The following is a 13,041-nucleotide window of genomic DNA, read 5'->3' as shown; positions in this document are numbered from 1 at the left end:
ACTATTGTAGGTATGATTGGTCATTTTTGGTCAAAATATGACCTTAAAAGGACAACAGTAGCCTGTGGAAACTTGTCCAAATGGTAGGCTACACCTGGTTGATACTTAAGCTGGATGAACCTGTTTTTAAGGGCAGAATTGTGTTGACATATTTGGATTTCTGACCTTTTCATTTTTAATCTGTTCCCCAAACAAAGACTTATTTACTCACTGGCCGTGAGGCATAATTTGTAGGCTGTCATTATTAACCACAGATCTAAAATATCTATTTTATTATCATAGTTATTAAAATGAGGTGCATATATATATATATATATATACAGTTCTGTACAAAAGTTTTAGGCACTTAATATGTTTCACAAAAACATTTGTCTTAAGATGGTTATTTATATCTTCAGCTTTAGTGTGTCAATAGAAAAAATAAATGTTAGACTCCCAAACATTAATTTTGCAAATAGAAAAGATTAGAATAGAAGAACAGGGAGCCCTGCAACAGATGTCATGGCCCCCACAATGCCCCCACTGAACATCGAGTCAGTCTGGGATTACATGAAGGGACAGAAGCAATGGATTCCCCGAGAAGTTTGGTACATCCCATCTGCCAACAACCAAGAAAAACTGTCCAAATGTACCTAGGAGAATTGGGGCTGTTTTAAAGGCAAAGTTGGCCACAACAAATATTGATTTACTGAATTATTTTTGAAGATATCCTCACTATGCAACATTTTTAACAAGTGCCTAAAACTTTATAGTATATATATATATATATATATATATATATATATATTGTAGAATGTGGATGGCATTTTTCCTCATGGTTACTGAGTGAGCTAGAAGATAAATCTCTGTTGCTTCAAAAGCAAACATGTGAAAAGTTAAAGCAAGGAACATTCCAGAACATTCTGCACACTTTGCATTTATGGTCATTCTTATTCATAAATCATATAAAAAATAAAAATTGTGATATTCCAGGTGAGTGTTTCAGAAAACCAGCTTTCATACTGTCATTACTAAAATGAACTGTTCATTTAAAGGCCTTACCAAGCAAAAGTTTCAGCTTTCAAAGCTGATAATAGACAGCCATTCAATGATTGTACCCATAAAGTATGTTTTTAAAGCAACGTTTATCGCATGAAAGACAGTCCTTTTACCATTTAAATGGGTGCACAATGACACATGCTGCGTTAAGGTTTGTTTCCATTGTAGCGTATTAAAGAGAATGAAAAAGCAGACAATTATTATAATTATTTAAGGGGATAGTTGACCCAATTATCATTTACTCACCCTCATGACATCCCAGATGTATATGACATTATTTCTTCAGCAGAACATAAAATAAGATTCTAAAAAAATATCTCAGCTCTGTAGGTCCATACAATGCAAGTGAATGGTGATCAGACATTTGTAGCTCCAAAAAACACATAAAGGAAACATAAAAGTAATCCATGTGACTCCAACGTTTAAATCATATATTCAGAAGTGATATAATAGGTGTGGGTGAGAAACAGAACAATATTTAAGTCCTTTTGTACTCTAAATATCCCCTTTAACTTTCAATTTCAGATGTGAAAGTGATAGTGGAGATTTAGAGTAAAAAAAAAAGAACTTATATTTTCGCACCCACCAATGGTTTCTCACCCACACCTATTAAATCACTTCTGAAGATATGGATTTAACCAATGGAGTCTTATGGTTTACTTTTATGTTTCCTTTTTGTGATTTTTGGAGCTACAAAGGTCTGATCACCATTCACTAGCATTATATGGACCCACAGAGCTGAGATATTCTTCTAAAAATCTTTGTTTGTGTTCTGCTGAAGAAAGAAAGTCATACACATATGGGATGGCATGAGGGTGAGTAAATGATGAGAGAATTTTCATTTTGGTCTTAACTATCCCTTTAATTATTGTTTCACTTGAATTGTTGTTTCAAAGTCATTTCGTGATTTTAATGTTCTGAATGCATTCTATGCAGAATACAGTATGCAGACCATCGCCTGTCTGAGAATATATAAAAAATACATAACATCCAATATTGCACATAAATGTATTTGCTCTTCACACGGTGAAATCAAATAATCAAATTACAATAGATCATGCTAACTTGTCATTGGGCTTTTATTGTTATCATATGTTAAAGTGGCACACTGCAGTTATCGTCCTAGTAAACTGAGAAGTATAGAATCAAGTCAATACTAGAGTAATTGCAGTGTTGTTGGTCGACTCAAAAAATCTTGCCCTGGGTTTGTAAGCTTCAACTGAAAATAAATAGTTCCATCTAGTGGTGAAAGTGATTTCATTCAGGTCAGCCAAACTGCAATCATGCCCACCACTTTCTGTTTGTAGATTATTTCATTGCTCTTTAATTATACATACATTTATATATATATCTTTTTCATCTATTCATGACATGTCTAAAGTCATGTCTAAAGATAAGAACAATAAATTAGAAGAGATTTAGGTAGAGTTACAAATGACAATTCTTTTCACTGCAGTTCTTTAATAAATCTAAATGTAATCCCACTTGATGGACCAAATAAGCATTTATTGCAGTATTTATCATATCTTTAAATTGTCAAAAAACAGCATTTTTAAAGCAAAATAAGACTTTCACAAAAATAAACAATCCACATAAAATAATTATTCCACCTGTTTTATAATATAACATTTCTGTCCTGACATTTACACTCAATTGCATTAACAATTTGCATAATGAAACCTCAGTAAAACATGTTCACTAAGATGACAGTACCCTCTAGATACTCTCAGACATACTCTACAATTCCAAAACTTACCTGTCATCCAAAAATGAAGTTTTATATTTACATTTACATTTATTCATTTGGCAGAGGCTTTTATCCAAAGTGACTTCCAAAAGAGGAAAACATAAGCGAATCATCTTAAGGAGACAGTGGTATGTAAAGTGCCATATTACAACATTTCATTGCCATCAGAATAGTAGCATTCAAAACAGATTAAAATGCAACAATAATTTTTTTTTGGTGACTGGTTCAGTGCTTCACGGATGGAGTTGGGAAGGTCATGCCACCAACGTGGTATGATGAAGCCGAAAGTCCGGAAATGTTTTGGTGACTCTGTGTTGGTACAAGGCGACGTTCCTTAGCCGACTGCATTCTTCTGGTGGGTGTGTAGCTCTGCAGAAATTATTTCAGGTATGCTGGAGCAGACCCAGTGACTGTTCTGTGCCAGCGTCAGAGCCTTGAATTTGATACATGCACCAACCTGCAGCCAGTGAAGAGAAACAATGAGTGGTGCAACATGCGCTCTCTTTGGTTTATTAAAGACCAGACATGCTGCTGCATTCTGGAGCATTTACAGAGGTGTAATTGCACATGCAGGGAGGTCTGCAATGAGAGCGTTGCAGTAGTCCAGTCTAGTTATGACAAGTGACTGAACAAGAAGATGTGTGGCATGTTCAGAGAGGAAGGGTTTTATCTTCCTGATATTGTAGATTGTAAATCTACATGATCTTGTGGTCTTTGAGATGTGGTCTGTGAAATTTAGGTTGTTATTGATGGTTACCCCTAGAATTCTGATTATTTTGGAAAGCGTTACTGTAGTTGCACCCAGCTGCACGATGATGCTATGTTCAACAGCAGGGTTGACTGGAAAGACAAGGAGTTCAGTCTTGGCTGGGTTAAGTTGCAGGTGGTGCTCCTTCATACAGGCCGAGATGTCTGCCAGGCAGGCAGAGATTATAGCAGTCACTGTGGTGTCATTGAGCAGGAAAGTCAAGTAGAGTTGCGTGTCATTAGCGTAGCAGTGGTAAGAGAAACCATGTACCTGAATGATGGTCCCAATGATGTTTTGTATATAGAGAAGAGAAGTGGCCCATGCACTGAACCCTGAGGTACCCCAGTAAGTAGCTGATGTGGCTTGGACGTCTCCCCTCTCCAGGCTACCTTGAAGGATCTACCTGAGAGATCACAGAGATCACCAAGCACAGTTCCTGTGATGCCCAGCGAAGAGAGGGTGGAGAGTAAGATCTGATGGTTGACTGTGTCAAAGGCTGCAGAAAGGTCCATTAGAACCAAGACGGATGATCTGGATTCAGCTTTCACCTGTCTCAGCGTCTCAGTGACAGACAGCAGGGCAGTCTCGGTGGAGAGTCCACTTTTGAAGCCTGACTGAATGTCATCCAGCAGCTTGTTCTGTGAGAGATAGGCAGGCATTTGCCTTGAATGGGATGAGAGAGACTGGTCAATAGTGTTCTAGTTGTGTGGGGTTAAGTGTGGGTTTCTTCAGCAGCGGGGTTACTCAAGCCTGCTTAAATATAGCGGAAAAGTGCCAGTAAGTAGAGATGTGTTAATTATGTGTGTGAGTGCAGGTAGGATGGATGGAGAGATGGCCTGGAGAAGGTGTGATGGAATGGGGTCAAGGGAACAGGTGGTGGTTTGGTTGGAGATGAGGAGTTTAGAGACCTCAGTGTCAGTCAGAGGAGAGAACATAGAGACAGAAGAGTTGCATACAGAAGAAGGGGGTTTGACAGGGTGTGGTGCTGAAAAAGTAATGCTGATTGTTGTAACATTATCTGTAAAAAATGTGGCGAAGACATCTGCTGTCAGTGATGTGTCAGGCAGAGAAGGGGGAGGGCAGAGAAGTGTGTTGAATGTTCTAAACAAGCTGCGAGTGTCTGTGGGGCTGTTGATCTTGTTCTGGTAAGTTTTTGCAGATTTAACGTTATCTGAAAAAGTTACAAGCAGAGACTGATACTTACCTAGATCTGCTGGATATTAAGATTTCCACCATCTCCTCTCAGCTGCCCTGACGTCAGTCTGATGTTCATGAAGGACGTCAGAGAGCCAGGGGCTGGATGGTGTAGTACGTGAAAAGGAAATTTTCCTTTTCAGGCTCTGCCATGTATAGGTCACACTATCCTGAAATATTATATCCTTAAGTACATCCCTAAATATTATATCAATTAGATCACTCATGTATAATCATTACAAAAATTCACAGGAAAAAAACTGCAACACCTGCATGCATCTATTGTTTACTTGTTGACATTTCAATCCATGTAAAACCACAATCATCAAGGATCATCTGTTCTTTCTGATATATAGAACAATACAAGTTTATAATAGGTGGTCAGGGACATTGTATGACAGTGGCACTGAATGCAGCCATATTTGCAGTATTTGACATGTAATGAGACCATTCTTTTTATTTCTTCTGTTTCATGGCTTATGTCATGTGTTTGTTTGCATGGTTTTGCAGAATCCCTCCTTCAGTCAATGTTTGCTGGGTGACTGGTGTGAATTTAACATCTGGTATCAGTGATGAGTGCCAAGTCATTTCTAATCAGGCTGAAATCCTATCAACATCATTGACGTCCAGTTTAGTGCAAGTTCGCCCCCTCAAAAAACCCTCACAGCCGTATTATGCTTTGGGATTTCTTCTCCTGTTCTTTTTATATTTTTAATTTCATTAAAATACTTCTGATTTGCAATGAAGAGACACATTAATCAAAAACTGGGTTATATTTAATGATATACTGCACGTGTCATGCATCTTGTGGTCATTGTGTCACTTTAATTGAATTTTAAACTGGAAAAAAGGTAATCCTAGGTAAATGAGTATTGCATAGCTTATTATGTCTCAAATCCATTCGTAAAATAATATTATAGTATGCATTGATTTGCAACTGGAGATATTTTGACATAGAGAGAGCAACCAGGGTTATTGGCTTGACCTATCCATTACCTGGAAATTATCCACAGTTAACTCTGTCTTTATGCTTTACCCCTATTATTTTTTTTTCTTGGGACTCTATTGCACCAACGGCACAAGAAAACAATGAGCAACCATTAACAAGCTATTTTTACCCCATCTAATGAAATACTGATGACACTTCACATTGAAGCTGTCGTTGTGAAGCATAATAGCCATGACAGGTTAGCTCAACATGGCATTCTGTGTTTTTTTTTAATGTCATGTAGACTAACCCACCAAGATACCGCTGACGCAGAATCCCTGGGAGGGGGCAATAAACTTTCAGCGTATCACCCTACACACGAATCCGTCATTCAAACATTGGCACGACAATTTCTCTACAGCGCACGAAATTATCGCGTCATTATCGTCTCACGTACTAATGCTCGTCGTCACGGGAGCATATAAATTAACCGACTTTGCACATGCACTGTTAGAAGGGCCAAAACTCATAACTGGACGAGCAATTACAGGAATACTGATCAAGGGATGGTGAAGAGACCCGAGTCTTATATGGGCGTAATGTGCTTCGTATGGAGACACAGATTAGCTGTTTCATTTATTTTGGTTTTAGTGGTTTGTGATGGGTATGCAACGGATGGTGCGCAACCACTTGGAAAAGTTTATCCACGCGGAAACCACTGGGCAGTTGGTGAGCGTTCATTTTATTTTATTTGTAACAACAACAACAACTACGTCATAATGGCTCACTTTTTACACTGTAGTTTTACTGTGTAATTAACAAGTGTCATATCATGCACTTAAGGTGCGTTATAATAAATGTTGTGGAGCTGTTTGCATCCTTGTTGAAAATAAATTAATTTATTTTGTGTTTCCAAATTGGATAATGTAATGTAAAATGTTGCATAATTTTGTTTGTGAAGAGAAGTGTCGGCCTATATCATTTTTTCCCATTCAGTGATAAGAGAAATTACAGTTTGCTTTTAAATGAGATACTTTCTAAATGGAAAAGTGTGTTAAAATGAAATGTGATCGAAAATACTGGATGTTAAAAAGATAAAAGTTCACAATGTGACTTTACGACAGCCAGCGTCACATAAACCCCCCAAATAAGGGTTCTAATTATACCTAAAATGGTTATATAAACATATCAACATCTAAGCACTGGTACTTTGAGTAACCCAGAGCTCTATACATTGATCTGAAGAACCTATAACATCCAGAACAAAACACTAAAAAAAAAAGTATTTGTAGCTATAAATGTTTGGATAAGAAGATCAACCTTTGCTGGTGCTTCAAATAACCATACAAGAACACATTTAACACTTTAATGCCAATATTTAATGTGACAGGGTGCCATTGAAATCACTTGATTAAATGTATACAGTTGTACTTTATTATAGGTTGGCTACATACATATCTGGAGTGATTACAAGTCTCTCAAGCGTTGAAACTGAAAAGGGAAAGTGGATCCACAGGGGTGTAATGAGCAGATCAACAGTTGCGTCTTGATTGGATCACTTGATTAAGTGCCATGCAACTTGCTGGAGTGTTTGGTGTTAATTGATAACTGCATGTAAATTGTAGATATAATCAGACCAGACGTAATGTGAAATTATGCCGTTTATAGTTGTGTATTAGTGAATTAATTACGTTAAAAACTTCTGAATTAAACAAAAGAGTTTGTTTGCAACCAGCACTAAAAGTCTGTATTGTGTCAGTTTGGTCTCATTCAGATGTAGAGATGCTCTTTATCCGTACTTTCCTATTTGTGTTAATTGCATGCATTTATCTTGTAGTCAGAGCACCTAAACAGCAGCAGTTTCTTATGCTGCCTGTTTAATAACTTTCAGCATTTCTCTTTTAGGGCACTTGATGGGTAAGAAAAGTACAGATGAGCTGCTAAGCCCGGACGAGCCAGACAGCAATGACGAGCGCTCCCTCCTTCTTCGACTCCTGCAGAAGCTTGTGAGAGAGCAGGTGGTACCGGAGAGCGCGCGAGAGAGCTCGCGGGAGAACGACGCGTTGCAACTTCTCCAGCGCGTGCTAGTAAAGGGGCGTCATTGGGAGGAAGAGCGCGAGAGGGAAAGACAACTGAAACTGGTAAATTATGTTATTATGGTTTTATCAAATAACTGTCCTCAAGCTGGTCTACAAAGCGGCTATAAATGGAGAAAAAAAAACATATTTATCATCGTTTTGACAATGACAGAAACACGTTTGAAACAATCAGTCAAAGACAGATGCAGAAAAGTAATTTTTTTTGTTATGTTTAAAGAAATTGTACAGATTTTTGTATGGTAGGGTATGACATTGTTTATGTTTTGCCATTGTTTTCCTTTGGCAAATGGTAAATGTTACAAAGCCACAATTAATGTCATTTGGCTGTTTTATTAGAATGCCTAATTTAATTTTAATTATTTTATATACAGGTCGAGGACTTAATTTTACAGGCTGTGAGCATGAAGGATGACAACACCCGCTAAGGGCATGCTTCTAACTGCAGTTTCTCAACAACTGACTCTTTATTCAACAATTTATAAATAAGCATGTTTTATTTTTGTATGTAAAATCTCTCTATGAAATACATATATACTATGTATCATTGTTATCCATGTTTATGGTGTTGTTTTATATAAATTAATTCATCTTTAATCCATTGTAGTCAAATTTAAAATTGCATTTACTACCTGCAGTAAAATTACTAAGGTGTCATAAAAAATGACAATGTGGACTACTATCATTGTGTGTAATTTGAAATGTCTTGATTATATTGAGCAAAAGACATTTTAGGAATTACTTATGTATTGTAATTAATTAAACATATACAATGAATGTGCTGCGCCAGTACAGCTATGTGTGCCATACAGGATAAAAAAAACACTTTTCTTTCATTTCTCTCATTTAATAGGCCTATTTGGTTATGATTGATTTCTTGAGGTTGACCTACCATAAACTGGCCATTAGTCAAGCAGACACTTAACAGATGCAAGCAGGGGAAGCTCTTCAATGCACACTAATGACCATCTGACAGACATCATCACTACTTCAGCATTGTCTGTGACAACTGGCAGGAAATTGTTGATGGCCTAGCTGTCTCCCCGCTCTCAGCTGCCCATGCACAATGATGGGTCCAATTATAAATCCTGATGTTTCTAACAATTGGAGCCACTTTCATTTGGTTAAGCTGTTCTATTACACACAGTCCGAGGGATTGTTCTTCTCTGTTGTTTGATTTTCTCATTTGTCACATGCGAATGACCAAGAATAGAAATTAACTTTACTTGTGACCTCCATCAACCTGAATCTAATTGCAGCATTGATAAAGTTTACCAGGCACTGCACAAATGCCAGATGCCTGGTTAAATGATAGTCAGTGTTGTGCACTCTCTAAGAACTGCATGCAGACATGATATGACAAGAATGCACATTTTAGTGTAATTGTGCATAACTGTTAAGGCATTAAATACTTTAATAATATTGGTGAGTTACCAGTAGGCACTCACCAATCCCCATGTAGCATATCTTTACTGAAACTCTTTCCCACAGGTTTCCTGACCAGCCACTGAGCGGTGCCATGATGATTCTGATTGCCGCTAGAACGGTTTTTGGTTCCGGCCTCCATTAGAAGCAATTTAAAAACTACCTAAACGAGCGACCCAGATTAGAAATATAAATTTTAAAGGTGCAATATGTAATATATTTACAGTACTAAAGCATAAATTATCACAATATGTTACCAGAGACTTAAGAAGCATGCTAAGTTGAAAAACTGGCTTCTCCGAAAACAATGCTACAGCCAGTATATTTTCCTTTGAAATGTCCGTTCCAGGCCAGAATTTCTGTTTGTGTTTTGGCCTGTGTGATCCCACCCACTGCCCCAGGTTGCCAGATTTGAAACACAGTGCGCTGCAGCCATGGATATAAAAATCCACATGAGCTGGTTTATAAATGGCAAACAATAAAAACAGGGCAAATGTTTACATTAGCTTATCAACTTACAGTGTATGGCTCATTGCTTGACATGGTCAGTGTGCTCGTTCCTGTTGCGTGCCCTCAACCTGGCCACCCATGTGAGCTTCGAGTCTGGGAAGGAGGGGATGGGAGAGACAACTCTCTCCATATTTTGAATTTGGACTGCAGTACCCATTTTAAACGCTTGATGTCAATGTTACAAATTGCTCCTTTAAATGTCAGAGTAAAACAAACAAACAAACAAACAAACAAAACAATTAAGTTTCTGCTCAACTTGTGCAGTTAGTAATCTACTATCTTGAGGCACTGTCAAAAGATGGTCACAACTCTGTAAACTAGGCAATTTCTTGTACAAATTTAATACACAAAACATCATATTATCTGCCAAAAGCATTCGCCGATGGCAGTGTGAGAAACACTCAAGACTGGAAATTGAAAACTGGCTTCCGTTTTTAATTGTGGAACACTTCCTTATTTCGGATCAAGGTGGATGGAAACTTACAGTATTTATATATTTAGATAAGAAGTGGTTTTGCCCACGGCCAGTATAGTTGCCAGGTGAACAGAAATGGCAGCAAGAATTATACACCACCATATGAAACATCATCCAGCAAGTTTTCTAATGGTCTCGCAAAAACTATTCACATATGGAAGAAGAGACATTGTAAAATCTCATTGGTTAACTTTACTTAAAAAAGCATGTAAACCGATTGCCTTAAAAATCGAAGTAAATGTAATTATTTGACTCATGTAAAGTGAACTAGTAATAGGCAATTGGTTTCCTCACATTTTTTATGTAAAGTCAACTTTACAGTGTGTTAGGGAGGCAGAGGACGAATCCCAGCTGCCCCCACGTCTGAGACTGCCAACCCACGCATCTTATCACGTGGCTTGTTGAGCACATTGACACAGAGACATAGCGCATGTGGAGGCTTCACGGCATCCACCGTGGAATCAACGGCCAACACACCATGCGCCCCACTGAGAAAGAACCACATTATAGCGACCACGAGGAGGTTACCCCATTCTACCCTCCCAGGCCAATTTGCTTGTTTAGGAGATTTGGCTGGAGTCACTCAGCATGCCCTTGTATTCGAACTAGCGAACTCCAGGGGTGGTAGCCAGCGTTTTTTTTACCACTGAGCTACCCATTATTCCATTGTTATACCCTATTATTCCAGATTGTTCCTCAAAAAGCAAAGTTTCAGCACTTGATAAACTGCAATGTTTTTTTCCCCCTTCTAGTGTGCTGAGGGGCTGCCGTGATTTGTATGTTTATTGTTACAGTTACGAATGTTGCATACAATGCTTACACAAAATACACCCTCAATGTCAGAATATAAGCTCAAGGTGAAAATATGACAATCATTTATTACTATTGTATACAACAAATCTTCAAAATAATAATAATAATACTGCATCATATTACAATGACAAACTGGACAACAATAAATAACTGTTGGTTTATAATATTAATAAATAACAACTGAATTCCAAAATGTTACTGGGTGAAGTAGTAGGTTTTGCACACAAAGAAAGAAAGAAAGAAAGACAGAAATCAAACATTTTCGAAATGGGGCCCCAGCTTGGTCGGTTGCTTGGGGCCTCAGAAATCGTAAACCCGCCCCTGGTAATACCCCTACTATTTTACGAGACGTGCTTTGGTGTTCTCTATGACCTCAGTCCCATCGGAAGGACAGTGCTTTTCTACAGCACTCCCTGCTGGCCTCACTAACACAGTGTTCCAAATTCAGCCACCAGAGGGCGGCATAATCAATATTGAAGAAGCGCCACAATGCTGTTTGCTGTCATTTCACAGTCTATGGAAGAAAAAAAGTGGCAAGAAAAAAAAAACCTCTCTCTGGCATGGTGACTGATGTACAGAATTGCCTTAAACATCTTAAAAAGTTGCTCATAAAAGTTGAACAACAAAACTAACCTTTGACTTGATGGATTTTTATAGAACAGGTTGTAAATGCCTAAATATGGCCTACAATGGAAGAATTGCATTTTTTATTCATAATAAGCTTTCTTTACACTTGGGGAAAACTGAAGCTATTGTTTGGCTTTTTTTTCTTAAAAAGCTCCAGATTATAGGTAAAGGTTGGTGATATGTTCGTTACACCTAAACAAGAAGTTAAGTACCTTGGATGTGTAATAGATAATCAATTGACAGAAGAAAATAGGGCTGTTTCAGTTCACTCCAAAATATTTTTTAACAAGACAGGTGGCTTTTTTTATATACTCAAACATTACAAATGTCAGCTAGAGCATTAGTGCAGTCATACCATGATTTTGGTTTAGTGGTTGTAGAAAATTAACAAAAAATAAATTGCAGACTGCTCAAAATAAGTTACGCAGGGTTATACTGGAAGTACATCCACAGATGCATCTGAACGATGCACATTTTAGGGAACTTGGTTTTTTAAAAGTTGAACTGTTTAAAGTTGAAGTTTAAACTGGTGTTGGTGTTTAAAATAATAAAGAAAAGTGTTCCAAGGTACCTGAAAGAGTTTTATGTACTTGTGACAGATGTGCATAATCATTCTACAAGGGGGAGAAGTACTGATATTTATCCTTGTAGCTTTAAGAGTATAATGGGGAAAAGTTCCTTTTTATATACTTGTTCTATGGCCTTGAAGAATTTATCTTATTGTATAAAGCAGATAGAGGTTGAAAGTGTTTTTAGAAAAGAAGTTAAAAAAAATTGCTTTTTTTATTATTAAATTAAAGGTGTAGTGTGAGATGCTGAACTTGATGGTTATTTCTCTCCATAAAGTATCTGTTTGTTCCATTTTGGAAACATAGAGGAACCAATCAATCAATCAATCAATCAATCAATCAATCAATCAATCAATCAATCAATCAATCCACATTTAAAGGTTCAGTTTGTGAGATTCAGAAACCCTTGTTAGTAATGACACCTGTGGCCGTTAAGTGAACTGCAGCCAGCTGCCTGTTGCTCGTGCTTGCGCTAGTGTACACACTACATAGGGACTCGAGCATTGACCAAAACAATGACGTAACGTACAAAGAGACTGAACGTGATTCAACGACATCATGCTGACAGATGAAGTAACATAATTAAAATGACACAGTTATGACTGTTTTACTACAAACTTTGAGACTGTATGTTATATTTGACTCTGCAGTGCTTGAACAGGGCTAAAACAAAGTGTGGATATAGGTCTGGCTATGCAAGACTGCTGTTTGAAGTCATCACTTTTCTTTTCATGATATACTGACTGCACATATATGATAGCCTATGTCGGCATTAGCTAGCTAGCCAGCTTTATCAATAGCTGTTAGCTAAATTTGGTGGATGATGACAGTAGCTGTTTATAAAATAGACTGTAACCGAGTTATGTTACAC

General features: G+C 37.6%; 2 protein-coding genes across 2 annotated transcripts in view; both read left to right on the top strand.

Moving 5' to 3' along the window:
- LOC127624804 (calpastatin-like) overlaps positions 1-13,041 on the top strand; it is a 711,053-nt gene that overhangs the window by 507,954 nt on the left and 190,058 nt on the right. The gene's annotated exons all lie outside the window — the stretch shown is intronic.
- On the top strand, positions 6,097-8,551 carry grp (gastrin-releasing peptide). The gene is made up of 3 exons (XM_052099803.1): positions 6,097-6,384; positions 7,561-7,796; positions 8,126-8,551. Exons 1-3 carry the CDS (start codon positions 6,222-6,224, stop codon positions 8,177-8,179), a joined length of 453 nt encoding a protein of 150 aa, XP_051955763.1. The 5' UTR covers positions 6,097-6,221; the 3' UTR covers positions 8,180-8,551.

This window comes from Xyrauchen texanus, chromosome 31, assembly GCF_025860055.1.
Source record: "Xyrauchen texanus isolate HMW12.3.18 chromosome 31, RBS_HiC_50CHRs, whole genome shotgun sequence".
NCBI classification, from domain to species: domain Eukaryota; kingdom Metazoa; phylum Chordata; class Actinopteri; order Cypriniformes; family Catostomidae; genus Xyrauchen; species Xyrauchen texanus.
This window is presented reverse-complemented; position numbering and strand designations above follow the sequence as displayed.